Raw genomic sequence first — 27,616 nt, forward strand, 5'->3', positions numbered from 1 at the left:
ATAACGGTTTGGTGCAAATCTGTATCTGAGCTTTTCTAAGGAATATGAATTTAAAATATAGTTGATTTCAATATTGAAGGGCTGAGCTTAGCATCCATATAATCTTGAGAACCTCTGATCGAGAACTGATGGACCTGACACATTGAGTAGTCAAACTATCATCCAAATAGTCAATTATGAAAATTGGATGTTTTGCACATACCTTTAATAGTGTTGTAAGGTTTGGCATATTTTTCATATCTATTAAAAAATTTAACTTAAACCATTTATCAGCAACAGCATGAACAGTTGGTCAATCATATCTTAATTTTGTGTTTGGTTTGCTCTTTCATTCGCAATCGCATCAAAGTCATTTTTATTTTTTAATTTTTTTGCATTGGCAATACATGTGTCTAATTTATAAACCTTTCCATAAACTTTATTCAAAATTTATTCATATTTCCAATTAATTATTTTTGTGAAAATAAATTAAATGTGTCTAACATTGTCAAAGAACATCAATAAATATTAAAATAGAGTCAATGAGGCCTATTTATCAAATGTCTGTCGGACCTGATCCGACAGTGCGGATCAGGTTCGACAGACATCGCTGAATGCAGAGAGCAATAACGCCACCCCCTGCAGATTCGCAGCCAATCGGCCACCAGCAGGGAGGTGTCAATCAACCTGATCGTACTTGATCGGGTTGAATTCTGGTGATGTCTGTCTGCCTGCTCAGAGCAGGCGGACAGGGTTATGGAGCAGCGGTCTTTAGACCGCTGCTTCATAACTGCTGTTTCTGGCGAGCCTGCAGGCTCGCTAGAAACACGGGGTGTCAAGCTCCATTCGGAGCTTGATAGATAGACCCCTATATATTAATGTCAAAGAAATGATTAAAGATTAATTACGTTTTGTACAACAGATTCTGACTTCCGTGCAGCACTGATTCTATTGCCCTACATCTTTAAAGAGAAAGTTGAGAACTTCATCACACTGGGAGAGGTATGCAATACGTTATTAAACAGCCCCCTGGAAAGGGGGTACATCTTTGTTGTGCCTTATTACATTGTCATTCTGTGATACTACAATTAAAAGAGGTCTGGTTATGCAGGTCTGATAAATGTTGCATTCTTTTAATGCTGATGTTTTGTATTCTTCACAGTGTAATGCTGATACTCCATACCCAACCATACAGTTGGTAGAAACTGATTGGAAAATGGCTTTCTCTAGGAGAGTTCACGTCCTTGTCAAAGTAGATGGTCTTGAGGTGTGCAGAGGAATAGGAGTTGAAGAAGGGATAATTGCAGCATTCAGCACCTACTTTGTTTTCAACTTGGCTTACCCACCCTACATGAAAAATACACTGTCCTTCCTGCAGCGTGCTATAGCAAAGATTACTGAGGTGGGTGAAAAGCCCCTTCCAATAACTGTTACCCGAATAATTAATATCCTGTGCTGAATATGCCACGACCATATAGATGTCCAAGGTGTAGAAGAGCAACCTTCACCTTAATGAAACTAATACAACATGTTGGTCTGGTTCACAACCATGAACCCAATTTCCACATCACTTGTGGATTGAATGACTGCAAATCATCTTTTACAGTATATGAGTCTTTCAGGTGTAATGTCTATCGCAAACATAGGAAGCTTGTGCAACCTCATGATGATAAGGATGATGCTGAATACATGGACTATAATTTGGAGAACATGGACTATCACAATGATCTGGAGAATAGTGGTGATCTACAGCCTAGGACCGAGGAAATGCATCCACCTAGTAGGAATGAGTTTTTAACAAATTTTAAAGAAAATTTCTTTAGTTTCATACTTAAATGTAAAGAAAAAAATCAGATTCCACAGACTGTCCAGCAGGAAATGGTGAATGACATAAATTTTTTATTTTGTTATTTTAAAGAGAATTACGACTCTTTTATTACTTATCATCTTCAAAAAAAATGGGTTCAACACTTTGGAATGTCCAGAATGAAAAGAAATAGTGCAGTCAAGTCATTTTTTTGAAGAAGCTTCCAAAGTTGTTAGCTCCCCACATATGTTGAAAGAACATTGTAAATCTCAGCTTAAGTTGGTAGAACCGGTACATCACATTTTGAGGTCACAAAGTGGACACAAAATAGGTACATATTCTTATGTACCCATCACTGAGGTTTTAACTAACTATTGTTCACATGAAGACATATTTGATGAAATTCAGGCTAACAATTATCTAGACAGAGATGCAGATTATTTAAGTGACTACTCAGATGGTATATATTTCAAGGAAAATCCCTTCTTTAATGTTAATCCTCATGCCCTGCATCTTCATTTCTATGAAGACGAATTTGAAGTTGTCAACCCCTTAGGTTCAAAGAGAAACAAACACAAGCTTTGTGCTTTCTATTATATGGTAGGCAACCTCAAACATCGATCAAAACTGAAGCACATCCATCTGGCTTTGTTAGTACGTCAAACATTTGTAAAACTCTGTGGTTTGGTAACCATCTTAAAGCCCATGTTAGACGATCTTAAAAAACTTGAAAGTGAAGGGTTCACAGTAACTGTAGGTGGGATTGAGCAGACTATTCATGCTGCACTAGCAACATTTTCAGTAGATAATCTTTCAGCGCATATGATATGTGGTTTTTGTCATTTGGTTTGTCATTCAAACTCTGCTAGAGTTTGCCGTTATTGCATGGCAACACACACAGAAATTAAAAAAAAATTCAGAGAGGACGATTTTGTTTTAAGAACCCCAGAGGTTCATCAGTACCATCTGACATGTATTGATAATGCTGAGGATAAAAGAATGTATGGTGTAAATAGTCTCTCACCATTTAATGAGCTGAAGTATTTTGATGTGACAAAGGCATTTCCTCCTGATATAATGCATGATTTATTAGAGGGGGTTATTCCGCTTACAATGAAGCTAGTTCTGACCTGGGCTCACAAAGATAAACACATTAGAACTTAAGCAACTTTCAATTGGTCAAAATGACAAGAGAAATACACCAGTACAGTTGTCAGAGAGAAATTTGCACAATGGAATTATTGGTGGAATTATTGGATCAGCTTCCCAAAAGTGGTTTCTGTTTAGGATTTTGACATTTTTAATGGCACACCGAGTACCACCCAATAGCAAATATTGGAATGTTTTCCTGTTATGTCGTGAAATTGTTGACATTGTCATTGCCCCAAGGGTGAAAAAGGAGAACCTAGCAATGTTAGATGTACTTGTTTGCGAGTTCTTGACACAACTTCCAGATGTTTTTGGGGATGTTGTCACACCGAAGTATCATTATTTGATTCACTATTCAAGACTGATGTTAATGTATGGACCTCTGCGTTCACTTTGGTGCATGCGTTTTGAAGCAAAACATCAATATTTTAAGACTGTTGCAAGTAGCTGCAGAAACTTTATTAATATTGCTAAAACTTTAAGTGAGAGGCACCAAATGAGGCAATGCTGGGAGTTTTCCCCACCTAATATTCTTGATGAATTTGAGATGGTACAAGGTAGGAGTTTAGAGACTCTGTTTTCATCGCTCCCATTAGATCTACAAACAACTCTTACTAGTGTACATGTAAATGAAGATTCATGCAAAGACATCCAGCGTGTTTCAGAAGTGACTATTAACAGTGTAAAATATGCTTTAAAAGATGTATTCATAGTTGATTATGTCCATGCAGAGGAAATTCCTTTATTCTTCCAAATTAAATATATTTTAAATATCAATACCATATGGCTTCTTTGAGGTAAACTTTTAATCCCAATATCTTATGATTCACACTTCCATGCATACTCAGTCAAAGTTGATCCTGAATGGAGTATAATTAAACCAGGGCAAGAGATGGACTTTCAGGCCCTTGACACATACTCTGTCGATGATAAATTGTTTGTTATTCTCAAGAATGTTTAAAATGCAAAGTTAAAATGAAATGTGTAGTATTGTTTTTAGAAAAAGTTAAATTGCTTTTTTAAATATGTTATTCTTAAATGTTTAAAATGATTTTAAGGGGAATACAAAGATACAGTTAAAGGGATATGAACCCCAAAAATTTTCTTCTGTGATTCAGAGGACACCATTTTAAAGAAGTTTCCAATTTACTTCTATTATCAAATTTGCTTTATTCCCATGATATTCTGTGTTCAGGAGATACCTAAGTAGGCATCTAAAGTACTAAATGACAGGAAATAGCGCTGCCATCTAGTGCTCTTGCATATGGATACCATTCTTGCAAAACTGCAACATATAGTGCACTAGAAATAGTCCAGCTTCTAAGCATACGGCCATGCTTTTCAACAAACGATACCAAAAGAATGAAGAAAATTTGATAATAGAAGTAAATTAGAATGCTGTATAAAATTGCATGCACTATCTGAATCATGAAAGAAAACAATTGGGTTTCCTATGCCTTTAATTAAATGTACTGTTTTGTTTTTTTAAAATGCTTAATATATGTGATCCTTCATGTTTTAAGGGCATAAAAAGTTACAGTTAAAATTTAAATGTGTAGTACAGTTTTTGAAAAAGTGAAATTGCTCAATAAATGTATATGCATCCTGATATATTAATACGTTGTGATGCAATGCATAAATCAGTCATCCTGTGAAAAATGCACACAAAAATGTGAAAATGTACATTTTTTAAAGGTTATTTATTAAATGATGGAACATCATTTCGGCATTTTGTTTTTTATATGCCTTATCATAGTTGTTAACTGCCCCAGGACAGTGATGTTTTTTTTTTTTTGGCTCCCTGTCTATTAAGTCTGTCCCATGTTCAGTTCAGCTCAGCCTAGGTTAAGTTTAGTAATATTGTGTGCAGTACATTACTGAAACCGAAGACGTTGATGTGGCTTTCAATTTTACTCTATTACTCATTGCTTAAGTTTTTTTCTGGAAACGTATCTAGGATCTTCTGCTGTAATGAATTGTAGCAGTGTGTAGACAGGTGTTAGGTATGGGGGAACATGAGATATATAATAGAGTAGTAGTGTGTAGTCAGGTGTCAGATAAGGGGGAACTATGAGATATATAATACCAGTAGCAGTGTGCAGTCACTTGTCATGTAAGGGGAAGCCATGAGATGTTGTATATAATACCAGAGTGGGTAAAATACATTATGGGAGGAAGCAAGGCATTTCAGTAGTGTTGCACAATTTTATATACTTTTTATATACTGAGGCTTTTTTTACCAGGGATTAAGGAATTTAGGCTCTTCGCTTGTTGGGACTGAAATTCACAGACATCCAAAAAATCCACATTTACTGGGGCATTTCTGTGTCTATTAACCCACTGCCAGCAATCACTGCTGCAGCAAACATCTAAATGTACCATTTACCTCATAAAATAGTGTTTTAGTGAAAGTAAAACAAATCCTTAGTATATCTACATATATTGGTTTCCATTCCAGCAGCCCCAACACATTAGTTATAGGTTAAATATACTGTAGTTATATCTATCAAATTAACATCTGTATACACTAGTGTGAATTGTGATGCCCTGCTATACAGATGCTGAAGGTTTATTAATTTAACCCTTGCATGCTTATTTTTGTACTTGCTGTACAATTATTCTTCCTATGCCAGTTATTTGCTTGAAAGTAAGGGAGATGATAAGCTTGATTATTTAAAGGGGCAGTCTACATCAGAATGTTTATTGTTTAAAAATATAAATAAGCCCTTATTACCTATTCCCCAGTTTTGCACAGCCAACATATTTATATTAATATACTTTTTATCCCTGTGATTAACGTGTATCTAAATCTCTGCAGACTGCCCCCTTATTTCAGTTCTTTTGACAGACTTGATTTTTACCCAGTGCTTACTCATAAATAAGTCCACGAGAGTGAGCACAATGTTAGCAATATGACATACATGAACTAGCACTGTGTAGCTGTGAAAAACAGTCAAATGCACTGAGATAAAAGGCACCCTTTAAAGGCTTAGAAATTAGCATATGACCCTACCTAGGTTTAACTTTAAAAAAAGAATAACAAGAGAACAAAGAAAATTTTATATTAATAGTAAATTAAAAAGTTGTTTAAGATTGAATGCCCTATCTGAATCATAAAAGTTTAATTTTGACTAGCCTGTCCCTTTAACCTGCTTTAAAGGGCTGTAACAGTGTATAAAGAATATATTATAATGTCTTAGCACATTTATTATTGCACTGTTGCTTGCATAAGACTGTGTTTACACCATGCAAACACATAGCTAAAGTCATATTCTGTGCAACAATGCACTGCTGGGAGCTAGCTGAACACATCTGGCGAGCAATCACAAAAGGCAAATGTGCATAGCCACTAATCACAGGTAGTGCATTGCTGTGGCTGAGGATATGGACATATTCCTTTCAACAAAGGTACCCAGGAGAACAAACTAAATTTATTAGCAGAAATAAATTGAAAAATTACATATTCTTTCTGAATCATTATAAAACTATCCTATCAGTTTAAGCAATAAGTGTGGCTAAATTATACTATAAGTATTTAACATGCTTGTTTTAGGGGTCGATCTGAGTGGGCAGAGCTAAGCAAACCATAAATGGGAATGTTGGCAACTATGCTGTATTGAGTACAAATTTGCCATCATGAGGTACAAAGGGCTTGTCACTGGGGCAGTACCCTTAAAAGTCCAAATGTGCACCATTTTTAAGGGTACATTATGGTACCATAGCACTGAGGTTCAATGTTGTCACCAAAGATACATATTTGCCTTTGAAAGGTACAAACTGCAAGGGTATCAATATGTACCCATGTTAAAGGGTACAGTTTGTGTACCTTTGAGGGTACTGCCCCAGTGACAAGCTGATGTACCCTTAAAGGTACACTATTTGCACATTTAGGTACAAACTACAAGGGTACCAATATGTACCCATGTTAAAGGGTACAGTTTTTGTACCTTTAAGGGTACTGCCCCAGTGACAAGCTGATGTACCCCTAAAGGTACAATATTTGCACACTTAGGTACAAATTAGGTACAAACTACAAGGGTACCAATATGTACCCATGTTAAAGGGTACAGCTCATGTACCTTTGTGGGTACTGCCCCAGTGACAAGCTGATGTACCCCTAAAGGTACAATTTTTGCACATTATTTCTAACAGTGTACGTGAATTAAGGCCCTGCATTTAAGTCTTGCTATTCCCTGCTTTTCTGTCATTTTACACCAAGTCTCTCTTTTTGGTACGTGAATTAAGGCCCTGCATTGAAATCTTGCTATTCCCTGCTTTTCTGTCATTTTGCACCAAGTCTCTCTTTTTGGTACGTGAATTAAGGCCCTGCATTGAAATCTTGCTATTCTCTGCTTTTCTGCCATTTTACACCAAGTCTCTCTTTTTGGTACGTGAATTAAGGCCCTGCATTGAAATCTTGCTATTCCCTACTTTTCTGTCATTTTACACCAAGTCTCTCTTTTTGGTACGTGAATTAAGGCCCTGCATTGAAATCTTGCTATTTCCTGCTTTTCTGCCATTTTACACCAAGTCTCTCTGTGTATATATATATATTGAGCAAATTAATTTAGGCTGTTAAAATTAAGTCCTGCATTTTTTGTAATGATTTTTCCCAATGTCTCAATTCTAATGTCTAGTTAATTGCCATGTGATGCTCAATCCTTATCAATACTTGCTATAACTCTAAAATTTATAGTTTTCTTATGTCACAATTTTAACCCCCTCCAAATTTTATTGTCTGTTTACTTAACTCATCTCACCCTGACCAGACTCTAGCATTCCGATTGGCCTTACCAACTGTCTTTGATTAGCAATTAAGTACATTTAGTGGATTCAGCTGATTGCCCTACCTGTATATATTTCAGACTAGTTTGGGGATGTGCACTGCACAGGGGTGTGCATTGCTTACAGGGCTGTGTACTTTTTAACAATAGCATATGTTCACATTTTCAAAGTGAACATTTTATAAGTGAGGCAATAATTTTTAAGACTTATACAAGAATTAAGTGAACATTTTATAAGTGAGGCAATAATTTTTAAGAATTATACAAGAATTAAGTGAACATTTTATAAGTGAGGCAATAATTTATAAGAATTATACAAGAATTAAGTGAACATTTTATAAGTGAGGCAATATTTTTTAAGAATTATACAAGAATTGAACAAGGATTGGCAAGGGGCAAGACACAAGGCAAGTACTCTTGTAATACTATGTTTTATGTATCTCATTGTATCCTTTTGCAACTGCTGCTGTAACACTGTGTCTTATGTGTTTACCTGGTTCCCATTTTCATAATAATGCTCAATATCTTCATATTCCTTTTTGCTACCTCTTGTCTCTATAACAAACTACATTACTCACTTCTCCCTCTCCACCTGCACTGTTCATTAGCCCTCACAGCTACTCCCCTCCCTCTCTTCTACCTTCACCCCCATACTCACACACATTTTCAACCTCTCCCTCAGCACTGGTATATTTCCCTCATCTCTAAAACATGCACTGGTCATACCTATCCTCAAAAAACCTTCCCTTGATCCAACCTCCCCATTCCAATTACCGCCCTATTTCCCTACTCCCTCTTGCCTCAAAGCTCCTCGAAGCTAGTTTACGCACGTCTATCCCATTTCCTTACACTAAACTCTCTTCTTGACCCACTACAATCTGGATTTCGTTCCCATCACTCTACAGAGACAGCAATTGTCAAGGTTACCAATGACCTACTTACAGCAAAATCCAAAGGCCACTTTTCTCTGCTTATCCTCCTTGACCTGTCTGCAGCCTTTGACACTGTTGACCACCCTCTTCTGTTCCAAACCCTCCAATCCTTTGGCATCTGTGACACAGCTCTCTCGTGGTTCTCTTCCTATCTGACTAACCGTACATTTAGTGTAGCCTTCTCTGGAGCATCTTCTGCCCCGTTACCACTTTCTGTTGGGGTACCTCAAGGCTCTGTCCTTGGTCCCCTTCTCTTCTCAATCTACACGTTGTCACTAGGTTCCTTAATAAAGTCCCATGGGTTTCAATACCATTTGTATGCCGATGACACCCAAATCTACCTCTCTGCACCAGACCTACCTCCTTCCTTACTAACCCATGTCACTAACTGTCTTTCTAATAACAAAAAATCAATAGTAGTTTGGGAGCGCTAAAAGCTAAATGAGAAAATTCTGGAAACTGATATATATTTTATCAAAAATATATTTATTAAAATAATATAAAACATGTATATAACATTTAGAATAGATTGTGGGACGTCTCCCTTTGTAGTTTAAGAACAAGTAAAATTTACTGCATCAAAAAAACACTTTTGTATATTTCTCTAAAAGATTCCACCTAGGTTTTTCTTTTTCACCTTGAATCAATTATCTTTTAATTTCCACCTTAATTCTGATGCTAAGTAGTCGTAAGAAATTTCTCAGATATTATATCGTTTCCTACTTTTGTATTGTTACTTTGTATCAGATGGAAACAATTTAAAATCAATTGGCACTAAAAGCACCACCTTTAAGAAAAAGAAGCAGAGAGGAACAAGAGGAGGGAGAACAACAACCACAAAAGAATGTAAAGAAAACAAAATAAACCCACCTATAGGGATTTTTAATCTAAGTAGCAAAATATTAACAAAAGAACAAGAAAAAGTACTACAACTTGGTCTAAGTTTTGCCCCTACGGCTAAAATGAATAAATTCAATACACATATTCACATAAGCCAATTTGTACGAAAGCTAACACTAAAAAGATTCTTTGTAAAAAACCCAATAGAAAGACAAATAACCTCTAATAGAACAATCACGAATACAGATACAACAACCCCAGAAATAAAACACACAAATTTAAAATTAAAATCAAAATTCTACCCAACTAATGAAAAAGGAAGAAACCTTGAGCTCTTTGAAAAATTAGTACAAAACGACATTGCTAAATTAAAACAAAATAAACATAAATTAAGAAATCTGTCCAGAAAAGAAAATATAATAATAAAGAACCTACAAAAAGACAAAGAACTGACAATTAAGGCTGCTGATAAGGGAGGAGGTATTGTCCTTTTAGATACAATAAGTTATATAAATGAGGCTAACAGACTCCTAGGAGACATAGACACTTACAAAGAAATTAAAATGGATCCAACAAAAAAATTCTTAAATAAACTAACCAACATACTGAAAGATGCTCAAAGTCAAAATATAATACATAAAAAGGAATTTGATTTTCTATGTCCAAAATACCCAAAAATACCTGTATTCTACTACCTGCCAAAACTGCACAAAAATCTCACCAATCCACCTGGTAGGCCTATAATATCTGGAATAGGGTCTATAACTGCAAACTTATCACAATACATTGACAACTTTCTGCAAAAATATGTAAAAATTCTACCCTCCTACCTTAAAGATACTACTGATATACTACAAAATCTCAATAACTTAGAATGGAAAGATAATTATTTGATTGGCACGTGCGATGTTTCTTCTCTATACACGAGCATACAACATCAACTAGGCACAAAAGCAGCAGAAATGTATATGGTTAGGGATAATACATTAAATCAAAAACAAAGAGACTTCATACTTCAAGGTATTGATTTTATTTTGAATCAGAATTATTTTTCCTTTAACAAAAGATTCTATCTACAAACAAAAGGAACCGCCATGGGCACGAGATTTGCACCGAGCTATGCAAATTTATTTTTGGGAAAATGGGAAGAAGAATTCATTCCCAAACATGAGCTCGGTGCAAATCTCGTGCTCTACAAGAGGTACATTGATGACATCATCTTTGTATGGAAAGGGTCATCAATGGAGCTAGATAAATTCATCACAGACATGAATAATAATGACATAGGAATAAACTTCACACATAACATAAGTAAAGAAAAAATTACATTCCTAGACCTGGATATTGAAATTGTTGAAAAAGAAATAACAACAAAAACACACTTCAAAAAAGTAGACGCAAATAACCTAATACACTTTAAAAGCTGCCATTTAAATAAATGGAAAGAAAATATCCCTAAAGGACAATACCTGCGAATAAAACGAAATTGTACAAAAACTTCAGATTATTTAGAACAAACCGAGATACTCGAAAAGAAATTCATGGACAGAGGGTACAATATAGAAACAATAAAAAGGGCAAAAGAACAGGTAGATCAAAAAGACAGAAACACTCTACTTACATATAAAAATAAAAACTTGAACAATTTGGACAATAAAGAAGAGCAAGAAGATAAATTTAATGTTGCACTAATTACTGATTACAATTGTGACCATCATATTTTACAAAAAATAATCAAAAAACACTGGCACCTAGTCCAAACAGATCCCCTCATAGGTGAAAAAATGACAGAGAACCCGAAAATCATTTTTAAAAAAGCAAAAAACTTCAAGAAAATACTAGCTCCCAGTGAGTTTAAACAAATCAAAACAAATTCCACACCAGAAAAAGATCTATTAGGAAATAAACTAGCTGGCTTTTACCCATGTTTCGGCTGTAGATCCTGTAAATTTAGCAACAAATGTAAAAAAATTAAGTCAAATACAAATGGTCTAGTCCATCATATAAAAGAAACCATAAGATGTCAGGATAAGGGTGTGATTTACATTATACAATGCACATGCCAATTACAATACATAGGAGAGACCACCAGGACTCTAAGGGAACGTATACGTGAACATTTATCATGTATAGACAGAGGTAATCTAGACACACATTTATATACCCACTTTAGAGACATACATAAGAATAATTTAAAAGACTTCACCTTCTGGGGCATAAAAAAACTAAAACCAGAATGGAGAGGAGGTAATTTTGAAGAAAAACTCCTAAGAACAGAAGCAGAACTAATTTATAATATGCAAACCCTTTATCCAGCAGGATTAAATTCAGAACTAGATTTGTCCCCTTTCCTTCTGTCTTAAAAATCAATAAAAATATATATAACACAATCTATCAGAAAAACATGATTCTCATCTAGAATAGTGTACAATCAGATAATCAAACAGCCAAAATATACACAATAAACAAAGGGGAAATTTACAATTTAGAAATAAAAGTCCAGAGAAACACTATACCTTCAACATACATCAGAAAGCTATAAATCATATAATTGTAAAAGCAAAAAGGCAATTAGTTATGCCTAAGTAAAGGCTAAACCTTACATTAAGACTAAGAAATTATAAGTTCCAAAATCTCTATATTTTTCTGTCAGTTGAATTTTATTGCAAAAATTATTTTTAAAATTATTTTTATAATTCTTAATTAAATAAAAAGTCAAACGTGATAAGAATCCATCATAAAGAATGTCATTACAACCAAGTGTAAATATATTATATATATATATTATAACATAAAAACTATCACTATTAGACATCTAGTGAAACATAAGAACTATCAGAAATAAACGATAAAGACCTGGAAAGATTCCACCTTATCCATACTAAAGAAATCCACCTTAAAAATCACACCTATCCAAAGATGCATGAGAACTATCAGATGTAAGAGGTACGGATCCAGAAAGATTCCACCTTATTTAAATCCACCTTAAAAATCACACCTATCAAATTAAAGGAACAACCAACCAATCAAAAAGAAAAGAGGGCTATTTAAACTGCCGGGCTCAGAACAAACATTATCCGTCTTGACAAAGCCTGCTGGCGAAACGCGTAGACGTTACCTGCTATTACCTGCCTTCAAAAAATTGGACTAACAACTTTACCTATCCCCTATCGAAGGAAGTAGAGGAAAAGAAAGTTCAAAAAACAAACGGCCGTTTGTACTACAAGTCCAAGATTACCTCTACACGCCGAGACGTGCACACCTGTATCAAGAAGCAGCCGGGGGGAAAAAACGAGATCCTGAATATAGAGGCCAAACTCGCTACAAACCGGCAGAGAAGGAAACCCATACACGCAGGAGCGTGGTCTAGGTTTCTATTCTCGATATCGGAGATACCTACAGTATACAGGGAGGAGAGACACAAAAGAAAAAAACGGTAAGAGAGACCGAGATACCATCAGACACAGACGTGTCAGAAGAACCGGTAAGCCCCATCAAAAAATATCAAAATTTTTTACTAAGTACAGACAACTCTGTTTATACACTATACACCAAAAGACATTGCTACAAAAAGATAACAACTGAAATAACAATCTATTGGACTATGAAATGTAAATTGTTTCCATCTGATACAAAGTAACAATACAAAAGTAGGAAACGATATAATATCTGAGAAATTTCTTACGACTACTTAGCATCAGAATTAAGGTGGAAATTAAAAGATAATTGATTCAAGGTGAAAAAGAAAAACCTAGGTGGAATCTTTTAGAGAAATATACAAAAGTGTTTTTTTGATGCAGTAAATTTTACTTGTTCTTAAACTACAAAGGGAGACGTCCCACAATCTATTCTAAATGTTATATACATGTTTTATATTATTTTAATAAATATATTTTTGATAAAATATATATCAGTTTCCAGAATTTTCTCATTTAGCTTTTAGCGCTCCCAAACTACTATTGATTTTTTGTTATTGTGTATTATTTAACGGTAATTATAGGGAAAATTACTTGTGAGGGAGCTTTGGGGAATAATACCTGGCGCTGCTCTTTATAAACTTATATTTAAAACTAACTGTCTTTCTCACATCTCATCTTGGATGTCCTCTCACTACCTTAAGCTAAATCTCTCCAAAACTGAACCCCTTTTTTTCCCCCTTCTTCCAATGTCTCCACCCCCAAAATTTCTATAACTGTTAATTCCATCATTACCCCTACCCCGCTCGCCCGATGTCTTGGGGTCACACTTGACTCAGATCTTTCCTTCACTCCTCACATCCAGTCCTTGGCTAAAGCCTGCCGCTTCCACCTTAAAAACATTGCTAAAATTAGACATTTCCTTACACAAGATGCAACCAAGATTTTAATCCACTCTCTCATCCTTTCCCGCCTCGACTACTGCAATTCCGTCCTCTCTGGTCTACCTAGCTGCCGCATAGCTCCTTTACAATCCATTATGAATGCCTCTGCCAGGCTCATCTTCCTTACTCGTCGCTCTTCATCTGCTGCACCTCTCTGCCAATCCCTTCACTGGCTTCCTCTTGCCTCTAGGATTAAACATAAAATCCTCACCCTGACATATAAAGCTCTCAACTGCACTGCTCCCCCCTACATCACAGAACTTGTCTCTAGATACTCTCCCTCCCGTCCCCTTTGATCAGCTCAGGATCTCCTCCTCTCCTCCTCTCTTGTTACTTCCTCACATTCACGTTTACAGGACTTCTCCAGACTGGCCCCCATCTTGTGGAATTCCCTGCCTCGCTCTATAAGACTCTCCCCTAGTTTTAACAGCTTCAAGCACTCCCTATAAACTCTACTATTCAGGGATGCATACAACCAACACTAACCTTTCCTAACGCCATTTCTTTCCCCTTGAACCCCTTAGATTGTAAGCCTATGGGCCTAGCTGTTTACAGATCGCTTCATAAGAGCCGACTACAACAGTGAAACTCTCGGCAGGGCCCTCTACCCACTTGACCTTTACAAAAGCTATCCTGCACACCGACTATGTTTACAGCGCTGCGGAATCTGTTGGCGCTCTACAAATACCTGATAATAATAATAATAATAATTTTGTAAGTATTTTAGCTAGGTAGCTATTAAATAGTTATTAACTATTTAATAACTATTCTACCTAGTTAAAATAAATACAAAGTTGCCTGTAAAATAAATATAAAACCTAAAATAGGTACAATATAATTATTAATTATATTGTAGCTGTCTTAGGGTTTATTTTACAGGTAAGTATTTATTTTTAGATTGGAATAATTTAGTTAATAATAGTAAGTTTTACTTAGATTTATTAAAATAATATTAAAGTTAGGGGGTGTTAGTGTTAGTGTTAGACTTAAGTTTAGGGTTTAATAAGTTTAATATAGGTGGCGGCGGTATAGGGGGCAGGAGAGGGGTTAATAAGTTTAATATAGGTTGCGGCGGGGTCCGGGAGCGGCGGTTTAGGGGTTAAACATTTAATTTAGTTGCGGCGGGGTCCAGGAGTGGTGTTTTAGGGGTTAATGAGTTTAATGTAGGTGGCGGTGTAGAGGGGGGCAGGATAGGGGTTAATAAATGTAATGTAGGTGGCGGTGGGCTCCGGGTGCGACGGTTTAGGAGTTAAACAATTTATTTAGTTGCGGCGGGGTCCGGGATCCGCAGGATAGGGGTTAATAACTTTAATATAAGTGGTGGCGGCATAGGGGGCGGTAGATTAGGGGTTAATAGGTATAATTTAGGTGGCTTCGGGGTCCGGGAGCGGCGGTTTTAGGGGTTAATATATTTATTATAGTTGCGGTGGGGTCCAGGAGCGGCAGTTTAGGGGGTAATAAGTTTATTTAGGTACGGGGGGCTCCGGGAGCGGCGGTTTAGGGGGTAAAACAGTATATTTTAGTGTGGGTGCTTATTGACAGTATAGCAAGAAAGCTGAGAAGAAGCCGATGAGCAGCGAGATTGATGACTGTCAGTTAACAACAGTCTGCTGCTCATCGCTCCGTACTTGGTGCGCGACTTCTTGACAGCTTTCTTGATAACTTTGGCGAACGTATTCAGGTCTGCGGCAGCGATGGTAGGCGATCTTAGGCGAGCGTATTGGGGCAGCGAATGTAGGAAAGTAGATGGCTTCATACATAGAGGCCATTGTGTCAAAATGCCCAAAACACTGATTATTCTAATAGACAAACACCTGCATATGAAAATAAAGGCGATTGTAAGGTACCATATGCTGAAAACAGAGTGATCTATTTTGTATTGGCTGCAGGATTTAATGTTTACAGGGATAGTCTAGTTAAAGTTAAACTTTCATGGTTCAGATAGAGCATGCAATTTTAAGCAACTTTCTAATTTACTCCTATTATAAATTTTTCTTCGTTCTCTTTGTATCTTTATTTTAAAAAGCAAAAAATGTAAGCTTCGGAGCCGGCCCATTTTTGATTAATCACCTGGGTAGCGCTTGCTGATTGGTGTCTTAATGTAGCTACCAATCAGCAAGCGCTACCCAGGTGCTGAACCAAAAATGGGCTGGCTCCTAAGCTTACATGTTTGCTTTTTCAAATAAAGAGACCAAGAGAAGAAAAAATGATAATAGGAGTAATTTAGAAAGTTGCTTAAAATTGCATACTCTATCTGAATCACGAAAGAAAAAAATTGCGTTCAGTGTCCCTTTAATATTGACTAGAGTATTCCTTTAAGCTGCTAATTTCCCTTGTCCCATGGAAGTTTCCCTTTGCACAAGTTCCTTTGTCCTATGGGAGACACCTCATCACTTGCAGGTACACATTCTTTTCTTTCCTTTGTATAGAATTCCCCGAGGACAGTCCCTGGCAGAATGTCAGCATGGCTTTTCAGGCTGACCTGGCAAAGTTTTAATAATCACCAGGTCCATAGTGTTAAAAGGAACTTGTTTTAAAAGAAAATGCATTAAAAATGTGTAATTTTTAAAGCAAAATATCCATTTAAAAGACACTGTACCCATGTTTTCTCAGTTTCACTTAAAATAGGGTATATCAAATAGATTACAGTTTACAATGTACATTTAATAGAAAAAGACTGCGCTTGTTTAAGAAACCCCATGCAGAGATTTAGCCTTTATTTGATATAGCAACTAGAGTACTGCAGGCTTGCTAAATAAATATTTTATTTAAAACTGGCAACAAAACCATGTAGGATCATTTAGTTCAGACACAGAAAAACAAAGTCACATTTATTTAAGACTGCCTGAGGGTCTTGAGAATGTTGGAATGTTCTTTATTTTTGTTTCTCATTTATTTGTATGTAAAAGGAATGGCTACCTACCTATTATTAGCTATATTTTGTTTTGGTAAGCAAATATCTATTTCCACAAGAATGCAAGAAAAGCCTTGAAATCCAATAGCGTTTAAGTACCTTAACAATCAAGATCACAGAGAAAGGTTCCTGCTAATTTTAACGAAAGAGAATTAGCCAGTCTAGATGGGGCTGACTAATACAATAAGTTAAAAGCATTCTTCAGCTACCTACCCCAATTAGGGAGAAGTAGGAGGCTGAGTAGCTGGTGAGCAATGCTGAATTATGTTCTTTATTATTTAGAGACTGACAACATTGGGGAATCCCCCATAGACACTATAGTATTGAGGTTTTAACTCAATCAATTACTGTTAAAATCTAAAAGTGCTGTGCAAATCCTCTATATGATCAGATTACTTTTATATAGAAAACGTTGGTAAACAGGATGAAATGGAACTTTCCAACATAAAAACTACTTTTTTTTTTTTAAAGATGAGTTGCAGTAGGGAAACATAACTCTGGTTAGTATAGGGTTAAGGGGCGGTCTTGGAGAAATGTGAAGCTAATGAAGTCTGAGGAATGTTACACATTACATTCCCTGACTTGCAGCTTTTCTGAGGAGGTCATTTACTTGGATGGTCGTACTGTGCTCTAGACAGCTTATTAAAAAGGATTTACAAGCACAAGTGACTTGACTCTGCACGTCTGCCCAAGGTATACCCCTGAATCCTCTGCACGCCTGCACAAGGTATACCCCTGAATCCTCTGCACGCCTGCACAAGGTATACCCCTGAATCCTCTGCACGCCTGCACAAGGTATACCCCTGAATCCTCTGCACACCTGCACAAGGTATACCCCTGAATCCTCTGCACACCTGCACAAGGTATACCCCTGAATCCTCTGCATGCCTGCACAAGGTATACCCCTGAATCCTCTGCACGCTTGCACAAGGTATACCCCTGAATCCTCTGCATGCCTGCACAAGGTATACCCTGAATCCTCTGCACGCCTGCACAAGGTATACCCCTGAATCCTCTGCATGCCTGCACAAGGTATACCCTGAATCCGCTGCACGCCTGCACAAGGTATATCCCTGAATCCTCTGCACATATGCCCAAGGTATACCACTAATTCCTCTGCACGCCTGCCCAAGGTTTACCCCTGAATCCTCCCCACGTCTGCCCAAGGAATACCCCTGAATCCTCTGCATGATTTGCACTGTATGAAGTTAGAGTGAAGTTAGGAACAAAAGGCAAACAGACCTGTACTGAACTGCAACCACATGCATGAAAAGGTAAACACACTAACAGCATGCACTGCAACAATCCCCAGCAGCTAAGGAGTTAAAAAAATGTATGTGTCTTGATTGTTTCAAAATGTGCTAAAGTATTTATTGTAGTCTTTACTTTGTAACATCTAAATACAAGGTTGTTGCACTATGTATCATATTAGTAAGATTTGTATTCTGTATTAACCACTTGCCATCTATAGGTTGGATATTATAGTGTATTGTGACATTACAGTTTGCCATTTCATATTATACTATTTTCTTTAAAGTGTGTACTCATCGTTGATAACTCGTTGCCTTTTATCTCATACAGTTAGGAGGAAACAATATCAGTATTTTAAACGTCCTGTTAGTTTCTGCATACTTTTTGCCCACATGGTCATTAGTCACTAGTCACAACATTCATGCTGTTTTATTGACTTTACTGTTGACCTGAAAGTGACAGGGTAGTCTAATCTGAGCAAGTTATGTGAGGGAATCCAATATATGAAGAATTAAACCTTATGGCACCTTGAACCCTTTTAAATACTCAAATTACCTTTCACTATTTTATTTTAATTATTTATTTATGTACTGTTTGTTTATTTTCAGATGGTCATCTTTCTGTCAGGGCCAAGCACATGGATGGGTGGTTTTCTTTGTCTACTTCTTTGCTCCTTAGTGGATGCGGAGCGATGTCTGGAGGGAGCGAATTGCCAGAGCAGCACCGCGGAGAGTGAGCAACAGAAGACGTGTGTGGGTGCGCGGTGCCCAGCTAAGCACAGTAGACTGTCACGCTCCTTCCATCACACGGCCAGCAGCAGCACTAGTGCGCAGCACGGCAGAGCTCAACAGCAACCCTCGGGTTCCTTGAGGGAGGAACATGTTACACATGGTATGACGGATCCATGGGGAGGAGTTCCGCACCCAGGCACTAACAGCAGCAGAGACTGCAAGGGCATAGAGTGCCGACTCCCACTGCGGATCCGTATGAAATCTCGGGGTCGAATTCCTTGTACTGGGGAAGGCTGCGCCGCTGGGGAAGGGCAAAGGGAAACTCCTGGATTAGTGCGTCTAAATGACAGGGCAGCACAGTTTATAGGCGAGGTGCCAGACTTTCCTACGTCAGAACTAGGCGGTGCCCCTCTGGGAGTGCAGCTCACCTGTGATATAAAACCAGGTATGTAAATGCTTTAAAGGTTAAACTTGGAATTAAATGGTATAATTAGATAAATCAATGGCCTTACTAAACTCAATAATGCAAAACTGGATTTATACCAGCTGCCAGTCATGTGCACACAATATATATGAGTTATGTGCCACTCCAGTAACTGATGTGTTTAGGATTAGTGTAGCATTTCCAGTACTGTCTCTTACTGATTGTTCTATAGCAGTATAGAAAGCCTCACACAAAATAACATAATAATCATCACCATATTACTAGTATGAGGTGATCATATGCAACTGCCTCATTTGCAAGAGAAACAAAAAAATAGAGGCCATGGATTTATATATGATTGCTATCCCTATCTTAGGTCATACTTTTACAGTCAAGTCCCAAAAAAACTTTCATGTTTCAAATAGGGCATGTAATTTTAAACAACTTTCCAATTTACTTTTATCACCAATTTTGCTTTGTTCTTTTGGTATTCTTAGTTGAAAGCTAAACCTAGGAGGTTCATAATTTCTAAGCCCTTGAAGGCTGCCTTTAATCTAAATGCATTTTGATCATTTTTCACCACTAGAGGGCATTAGTTCACGTGTTTCATATAGATAACATTGAGGCCATGCATGTGAATTTACCATGGAGTCAGCTCTGATTGGCTAAAATGTCTGTCAAAAGAACTGAAATAAGGGGGCAGTCTGCTCAGGCTTAGATACAAGGTAATTACAGAGGTAAAACGTGTATAATTATAACTGTGTTGGTTATGCATAACTGGGGAATTGGTAATTAAGGGATTATCTATCTTTTAAAACAACAAAAATTCTGGTGTTGACTGTCCCTTTAATGCATTGTATGGTATCTGGAACTTAAGTAAAGATTAAGCATATGGACTCAGTATCTGTTGCAATGTGTTATTCATTTATGTGGAATTCATTTTATAGCAGTGTTACTGATATTATCCTCTCCTACTATATTATATCTATCTATAAGCAATTGATTTTCTCACAATATTTTTTTGTATTATTATTTGGCTGTAAATACAGTTTGAATGTGATGTGTATGGAATTAATATGTTCCAAATGATGATTTTTTTCCTGCTGAAATATATAAAATTATTTACACATAGAACCATCACATTTATGTTGTTATTTGAAATAGCCATTGTTGCCCTTTGAAAACCACAGTTTATAGTGAAAAAAAACGATACAGCAATATTGGCTATAGAAAACAGAAATCACACAACTTAGGTTTGAAGGAAGAGAGAGCCTTGCCCAGGAATGGCAAACCTTTTTTTGAGCCTGAGTGCCCAAAATGCAACACAAAAGCAACTTATTTATCTTAACGTGCCAACACTGCCATTAAACTTGAATATTAAGGGGTTTTGTTTAGAAAAAAAACACATCAAACAACTGTCTGAGCTAATTATTGTCTCAAAAGAAAAACCACAATAAAAGAGGTTCCAATAATAAAAGCTGTTTTTGTAAAAACAAACCCCAAAAAAACAAAACCCCATAATTCCCTAGGGGGGGGTGGTGTTGTGGGGTTTTGAGAGATTCTTTTGGTATCCTTTGTTGAAGAAGCAGCCTCCAATTAGCATCTCCTGAGCATACCTAGGTATCATTTTCAACAAAGGTACAAGGAGAACAAAACAAATTTGATAGAAGTAAATTGGAAAGTTGTGTAAAATCACAAGCACTATTTGAATCATGAATGGAACTATATGGGGTTCTTGTCCCTTTTAAATACAATGCAAACTTACCTGCTTTCCTAAATACATTGTCTTTTAAAGTTATACATAAAAAGCACAACAGAAGTTCAAATTAAAGGGAAAATAAACACTGTGTAATCACAAGACATTCCGGTTGTGTCGCTATAGAGTAACATATCAGCCAAGTCTTTTATCCTGTAACTATTTTTCAATAGCCAAACTCCCCCCACCATTATCCTTATTTGCAGGAGCAACTCTGGATTTTAGTTGGCAGACAAGGCTAGCCACTGTCATAAATGTAGTATAAAAGAACATTTTTGGTTTTGTATCCCTTTAATTAGAGGGGTAAAATTTATAGTGTGCTCCTATGCCACTCCATATAAAGATATAGCTGGCAAGCAAATGAGAAGCAGGCATACATGAATATGCTCCGTATGCAGCCATATCCTCACACGGGAAAAATATGGGTGCTTTAGGAGCACCAGAAAGACAAAGGCCCAGTCCAGCACTTCAGGCCACTGCATGCCACACCAAGGTCACCACAATAACCTTAAAAAATGTCAAAAACTCCAAAAGGATGGCAGCAGAAACATAGCAGCGATTAAGGGAAGTAATTCCCGAAACGTCGCTGCTATATTTGTGTGCTAATAAATCCTGTTTACCACTTTCTGCTGCCATCCTTTTGGTGTTTTAGGAGCACAACTGAATATATTTATCACTTTTGAAGGAGTTCACCACATAGATGTTTTGATTTTGTTTATATTAAGTATCAGTCACATCAGCATTTTTTTATTATATATTTATATGTTTTCTCTCAATTTGAGGGAGCCCACTTAAAGTACAGTAGACCCCAGGGACACTATGTTGTAAAAAAAGAAACAAGGGGAACCGGCTAATGGGTTATTCTCTAACATAATCTTCAAACCCCATATCAATCCTGAAATATATATTTGTAACATCCAGTGCATTTAATAGCTTTTCACAGCTAGACAGTGTTAGTTCATGTGTGCCATAGAGATAACATTGTGCTCACTCTGCTGGAGTTATGCATGAGTACGCACTAAATGGGTTAAGTGCAAGTTTGTATAAAGCACTGAGAGCCTTAGATACAAGGTTAGCACAGTGGTGAAAAAAATATGTTGGTTATACAAAAACCTCATTTGTAGGCTAAAACACACAGAGGTGATTTAAACTCTCCCCCTTTTGGTTGCAAGTGACAGATAAAACTGCTATTTAATCTCCTTTGTAGTAATAGCACACATAATATTTATTTAAAGGGACTATAAACTCTAATAATAACTCATGTGTATGAACAAACAAAAAAAGATGTTAAAATATTTGTATGATAAACGGCAATTCTAAACCCATTTATTTTGATTTTCAAAATGTCAGGAAATACAGGGCTATATACAACTTAGCCTTAATGGGACGCTAAAGCCAAAATTTAAGGGACACTGAACCCAAATGTTTTCTTTCATGATTCAGATAGAGCATGGAATTTTAAGCAACCTTCTAATTTACTTCTATTATCAATTTTTCTTCATCCTCTTGGTATCTTTATTTGAAATGCAAGCATGTAAGTTTAGATGCCGGCCCATTTGTGGTGAACAACCTTGGTTGTTCTTGCTGATTGGTGAATACATTCATCCACCATTAAAAAAGTGCTGTCCAGAGGTCTGAACCAAAAAAAGCTTTTTCAAATAAAGATAGCTAGAGAACGAAGAAAAATGATAATAGGAGTAAATTAGAAAGTTGCTTAAAATTGCATGCCCTATCTGAATCAATTGGGTTCAGTGTCCCTTTAAACTTTCATGATTCAGATAGATCATGCAATTTTAAAACAAATTTTCAATTTACTTCCATTATCAGTTAGTGCTTAATCTTTTATATGCACATTTTCTGAGGCACCAGCTCCTACTGAGCATGCGCAAGAGTTCACAGTGTATATGTATGAGTCTGTAATTGGCTGATGGCTGCCACATGATAGAGTGGGCAGGACATTACAAACAATCTTTGAATTTTCTCAGAAAATCTTCTGATATTTTGAATTTCAAAGTAAGTACATTTGCATTGTATTTTTAATGTGCATTTTTGGATTATGCAATTATTCTGCATTTGATGGTCAAGTTGCTTTATTGGTTGACAATGATAATTCTCACAAACATAAACAAATCTTTTTTTAATAGAGAAACATCATTTTAAGATCACCTTTTCTAGAAAGAAACCTTAAATGTCTATTTATTAGCATTTGTTCCAGTAAAAAAACCTTTGCATATGTAAATTCAATGAGCAACATATGATCTCACTTCACACACAGCAATGATTTAGACCCCTTAGTCTGAGTAATTCACACATCCCTTTATGTAAATATTGTATTCAAAGGATTGATTTGACCCCATAATGTCAGTAAAACAGTAAATAATTTGAGCCCACATGTAAGGAATAAATAGTGAAGTCATTTATATCTGTGTCAGCAATATCCAGAATAGAGATTTTAAGTTATTTTTCCCAGTACAAACAATGCTATTTCCAGTGGGAACTGTATTCACTTTGGTTCTTTGTTCACTTTATCATTCTTCCTGCATTCTAGAGCCATTGCAGGCATTGCAATTGCACATTGGTTTAAAATATGGCAAAATAATTTCCAAGATGGCTGCCACCAGAAGAAGTAACACTGTGCATTGTCAGTAGTCAGCTTGGAAAGGGATGCCATATAGGCATGTGCATTCAGCTGTTATTAGGAAAAAATGCCAAAGATGACAGCCACCAGCGGCATTCGACTGTTCTTGGAGCTGGATTTTTTCTTATGAAAGAGCACTTCACTAAGATCTGGATTTGCACAAATCTTAGTGTGTTGCACTTTGTCAAGAAGATATCCAGCTCCGAAAATCACCAAATGCTGCTGGCGGCCTCAGTCTTCAGCATTAGTTACCTAACGAAACAGCCAAATACACATGCCTATGCCATACCATATAACCCATGGAAGCTCATTGATTCCACCTAGTATAACAGGCTGTAAATAGTGACATTATTGTTGTAGGTAAAAAAAGGAAAAAAAGGATATATATATATATATATATATATATATATAAGTAAACAAACAAAAAAAATGTAAATCAACGTTGTGCAACAGCTTCCAGTGATTGTGAAATAATCACAAACTCAAGTTTCCATCAGTTTGCCATGCACATAAGCAAGAACACAAATAAATGGCATAAGTACATCCTAAATCAGCATTTCCTTGCTAGAGTCTAAAAACTCAGTACGGCTCATTAACTTTAGTTTTTAACTCTGTGTTAGTCTAAGAATTGACGTGTGCTCCAATGTTTCCTGTTTTCTTTTAACATTCACTTTAAATGGCTGATTTGTGGTGGAAACAGGTTTAATGAAGCAGCGGATTAAACACTATACGGTATACACTAGAGCTGCAAAGTAATATCGGCTTGACTATAGCATTTATTAGTGTGCAATGCCTCAAATATATAGATGTTATTATTCTAATATATCCAAGCAGATGCTGTTAAATATAGATGTCTGTCAAATGCAGGAATGCTGTACTTCTGTAATGTAAACCATTAGCCTTGTGTACCACAGGTATGTTCTGAACAGGAATGCAAACATTAAGCATGCTGCCAAGTATACTGACAGAGTAATATAGCAGATGACACTGAAAAAAGACAAAGGGGCCTATTTAACAAAGGTCTGTCGGACAGTGCGGATCAGGTCCGACAAACCTCGCTGAATGTGGAGAGCAATATGCTCTCCCTATTCAGCATTGCAGCAGCAGCTCTTGTGAGCTGCTGGTGCAATGCTGCCGCCCTGCAGATTCGCCAGCAGGAGGGTGTCAATCAACCCGATCGTACTCGATCGGGTTGAATTGCGTCAATGTCTGTCCGCTTGCTCAGAGCAGGCAGACAGGTAGGTTATGGAGCAGCGGTCTTTAGACCGCTGCTTCATAACTAGTGTTTCTGTCGAGCCTGCAGGCTCGCCAGAAACACAGGACTTCAAGCTCCATCCAAAAAGTCCATTGTGTTCATCTTCTTTTTTACAAGTCTTCTTTTATCCCTGTGTTTACAGTAGAGAAACCTGCCAAGTGAACTGACAGCAATACATTTTAAAAAGCAAACCAGTTTAACACAAGCAATCATAACTATTGATTGTGCCCCCCCCAAAAAAAAATAATAATAATAATCTATGTCTAATTCCTTTTTAAAGCTATCCACTGTATTGGGTCACTTCCTCCACAGAAAACAAATTGCGCAGTGTGTTTGCTCTCACAGTGGAAAACCATTGTTTGTGGAGTTTAAAATTCCTTTCCTATAGCTTTAAAATAAGACCTCTTGTCACAAACTACTTTCTTGTAATAGACAGTGCTCTCCCCATCCCTCTCTAGGGCCATAAATATACATGTTTTTAGAAAATAATCATATCACCTTTTAAACACCTCTCTTCTAGAATGAAAATAACTAAACTTGGCTAGACCTTCCTCATAGCTTAAATGATCAATTTATCTTATTTATTTTGTAGCCCTTCTTTGAATCCTCTATCTTTCCTTTTTAAAATGTGCCCTCAAAACTGTTACATACAATGAGGTCTTACCGGAAAATTATATAGGGGCAGAGATACAGTGGGTATTGAAAAGAATCACCCCCCTTGGAAATAATTCCGATTATCCTAGTATGTGAAGGTATAATCTAGATTTTATTAAAGACACAGAGACGAGTATTTTTATGCATTACTCTTTCTTTACTACTCAATGCAGCCTTTTAAAGAACAAGATATATAAGATAACATAATAAGAACATAACATAGACTTATTATAGTGAGAAAAAAACAGCCAATCAGCACAGAGCATAGACTATAAACAGAGCACCCAATTAACATACTTCCTCTTTCTAATTGATGCTCAAAAGGAATAAAATATTGAACATCATAAGAAAACCAAAAAGTCCAAAACAACAGAGGGTAATGAACGCCAACTTCTTGTAGAAATGATGGACGAAATCCCATGGGATGTTGAATTTGATAGAAGATAACGCAGGTGTCCAGGATTCAGTGAATGAAGGTTGAGATTTCTGAATTGACGGGAAGAATCCAGAGGATGAGAAAGGATTGGATTCACATGGATACTGTTAAAAAATATAAGAGTTAGTAACATATAATGACGGTTATTAGGGTGGGAAAAAACACCATTATCTATGTGAGGAGGGAAAATACTCGTCTCTGTGTCTTTAATAAAATCTAGATTATACCTTCACATACTAGGATAATCGGAATTTTATTACAAGACCAGAGACTCCTATTTTTATGCAAGTTTAAAGTAGTTAGGAGAATAAATTAAGCGAGGCATGTTGAATGGGTCTGAAATAAAATTGTTTGAAGATGGAATCTGAAGACCAGTCTGCAGCATTTAAAATCTGTTGGAGAGGAGCCGCTTTTAAAAAGGCTTTCGAAGCAGCAGAACCTCTGACAGAATGAGCTGTGAAAGAAAAGTTAATACCGGCTTCTTTCATGACCCATTTAACCCACCTAGCGATAGAGGTAGAAGTGATAGGAGCAAAGGGGGGAACAAAAGAAATAAGCAGTTGATTATGGGTAGGTTTCCTAAATATCAGAGTTCTAGATTCGTATGACTTTAAGCATTCGACCACACACAAAAAGGGTTCAGAAGACAGATAAGGATAAAAGATGGAAGTAGATAAAGTTTTTGTTCTGCGAGAAAGGAAGAAGGTGACTCCTTCAGGAGAGAAACGTTTAGAGTTCCAATCTAATGCTTTTACATCCGATACCCTTCTGAAAGAAATAAGGCAAAGAAGGGTAGCGAGTTTAGCGGAAAGTTGTTTTAGAGTCAACAAGTTATTAGCTGGCCAGGATTTGAAAAGAGAGAAAACTAGGTCTACATCCCAGAAAAATTCGTGTTTGGGAACAGGAGGACGTTTTAATCTAATGGCTTTAAGAACTCTACAGACTAAAGGGTGTTTACCGATAGGTGAATTATTGATAAGATTATGTCTGGCAGAGATAGCCGATCTATGGACATTAATTGATCTGTAAGCAAGGCCTGAATCAAAGAGGTGTGACAGATAATTAATGATTTCGGTTAAATCCGCAGAAAAGGGATCCAAATCCCTTTGCAAGCACCAGCTAGACCATTTTGACCATGCGGCAAAATAACATCTGCGGGTACCTGGAGCCCAAGAGTCTTGAATGAGGGATCTAGCTCTCTCCGAAAGGCCTCGGAGAGACCAGGGTCCCCTGAAATTGTCCAAGCTATCAGAAACAGAGAGCCTTGGAGAATTAGACTGTGAAATTCGCCCTCCGGACTGACTAATAGGTGAGGAAGTGGAGGAAGAAGAATTGGAAGACTGGTGGACATCTCCAAGAGGGAGGGATACCAAGATTGGGTTGGCCAAAGGGGAGTCACTATAGTTAGGCATAGGAGATCCCTGCGGACTGTTGAGATTGTCCTCGGGATCATGGAGAAAGGAGGGAAGGCATAAGCTTTCTTTGGGGGGCATGGTTGCAGAAAAGCATCTATGGCCGCAGCTTCCGGATCTGGGTGCCAGCTGAAGTATGGGTAAATCTGGAAGTTGGTCCTGGATGCAAAAAGATCCAGGCAAAAGGGACCTCTGAGAGATTGGAGGATTAAAAACATTTTCCTGTCTAGTTTCCAATCGCTCGAATCTGTCAGATGACGAGATCCCCAATCTGCAGCTGTATTTGATAGACCT

General features: G+C 36.9%; 1 protein-coding gene across 3 annotated transcripts in view; it reads left to right on the forward strand.

The window, feature by feature from the left end:
• Positions 1-17,358: 17,358 nt before the first annotated feature.
• Positions 17,359-27,616, forward strand: part of LOC128660208 (uncharacterized) — a 96,387-nt gene continuing 86,129 nt past the window's right edge. The window contains exons 1-2 of one of the 3 annotated variants that reach the window (XM_053713924.1): positions 17,359-18,039; positions 18,625-19,192. In XM_053713924.1, coding sequence (XP_053569899.1) covers positions 18,028-18,039; positions 18,625-19,192 — 580 coding nt within the window. In that variant the 5' untranslated portion in view covers positions 17,359-18,027. The remainder of the gene's footprint in view (positions 18,040-18,624; positions 19,193-27,616) is intronic. The other 2 variants (XM_053713925.1, XM_053713926.1) reach the window with 2 other exon arrangements.

The sequence above is a fragment of the Bombina bombina genome, chromosome 5 (genome assembly GCF_027579735.1).
Source record: "Bombina bombina isolate aBomBom1 chromosome 5, aBomBom1.pri, whole genome shotgun sequence".
In the NCBI taxonomy this organism is placed as follows: Eukaryota; Metazoa; Chordata; class Amphibia; order Anura; family Bombinatoridae; genus Bombina; species Bombina bombina.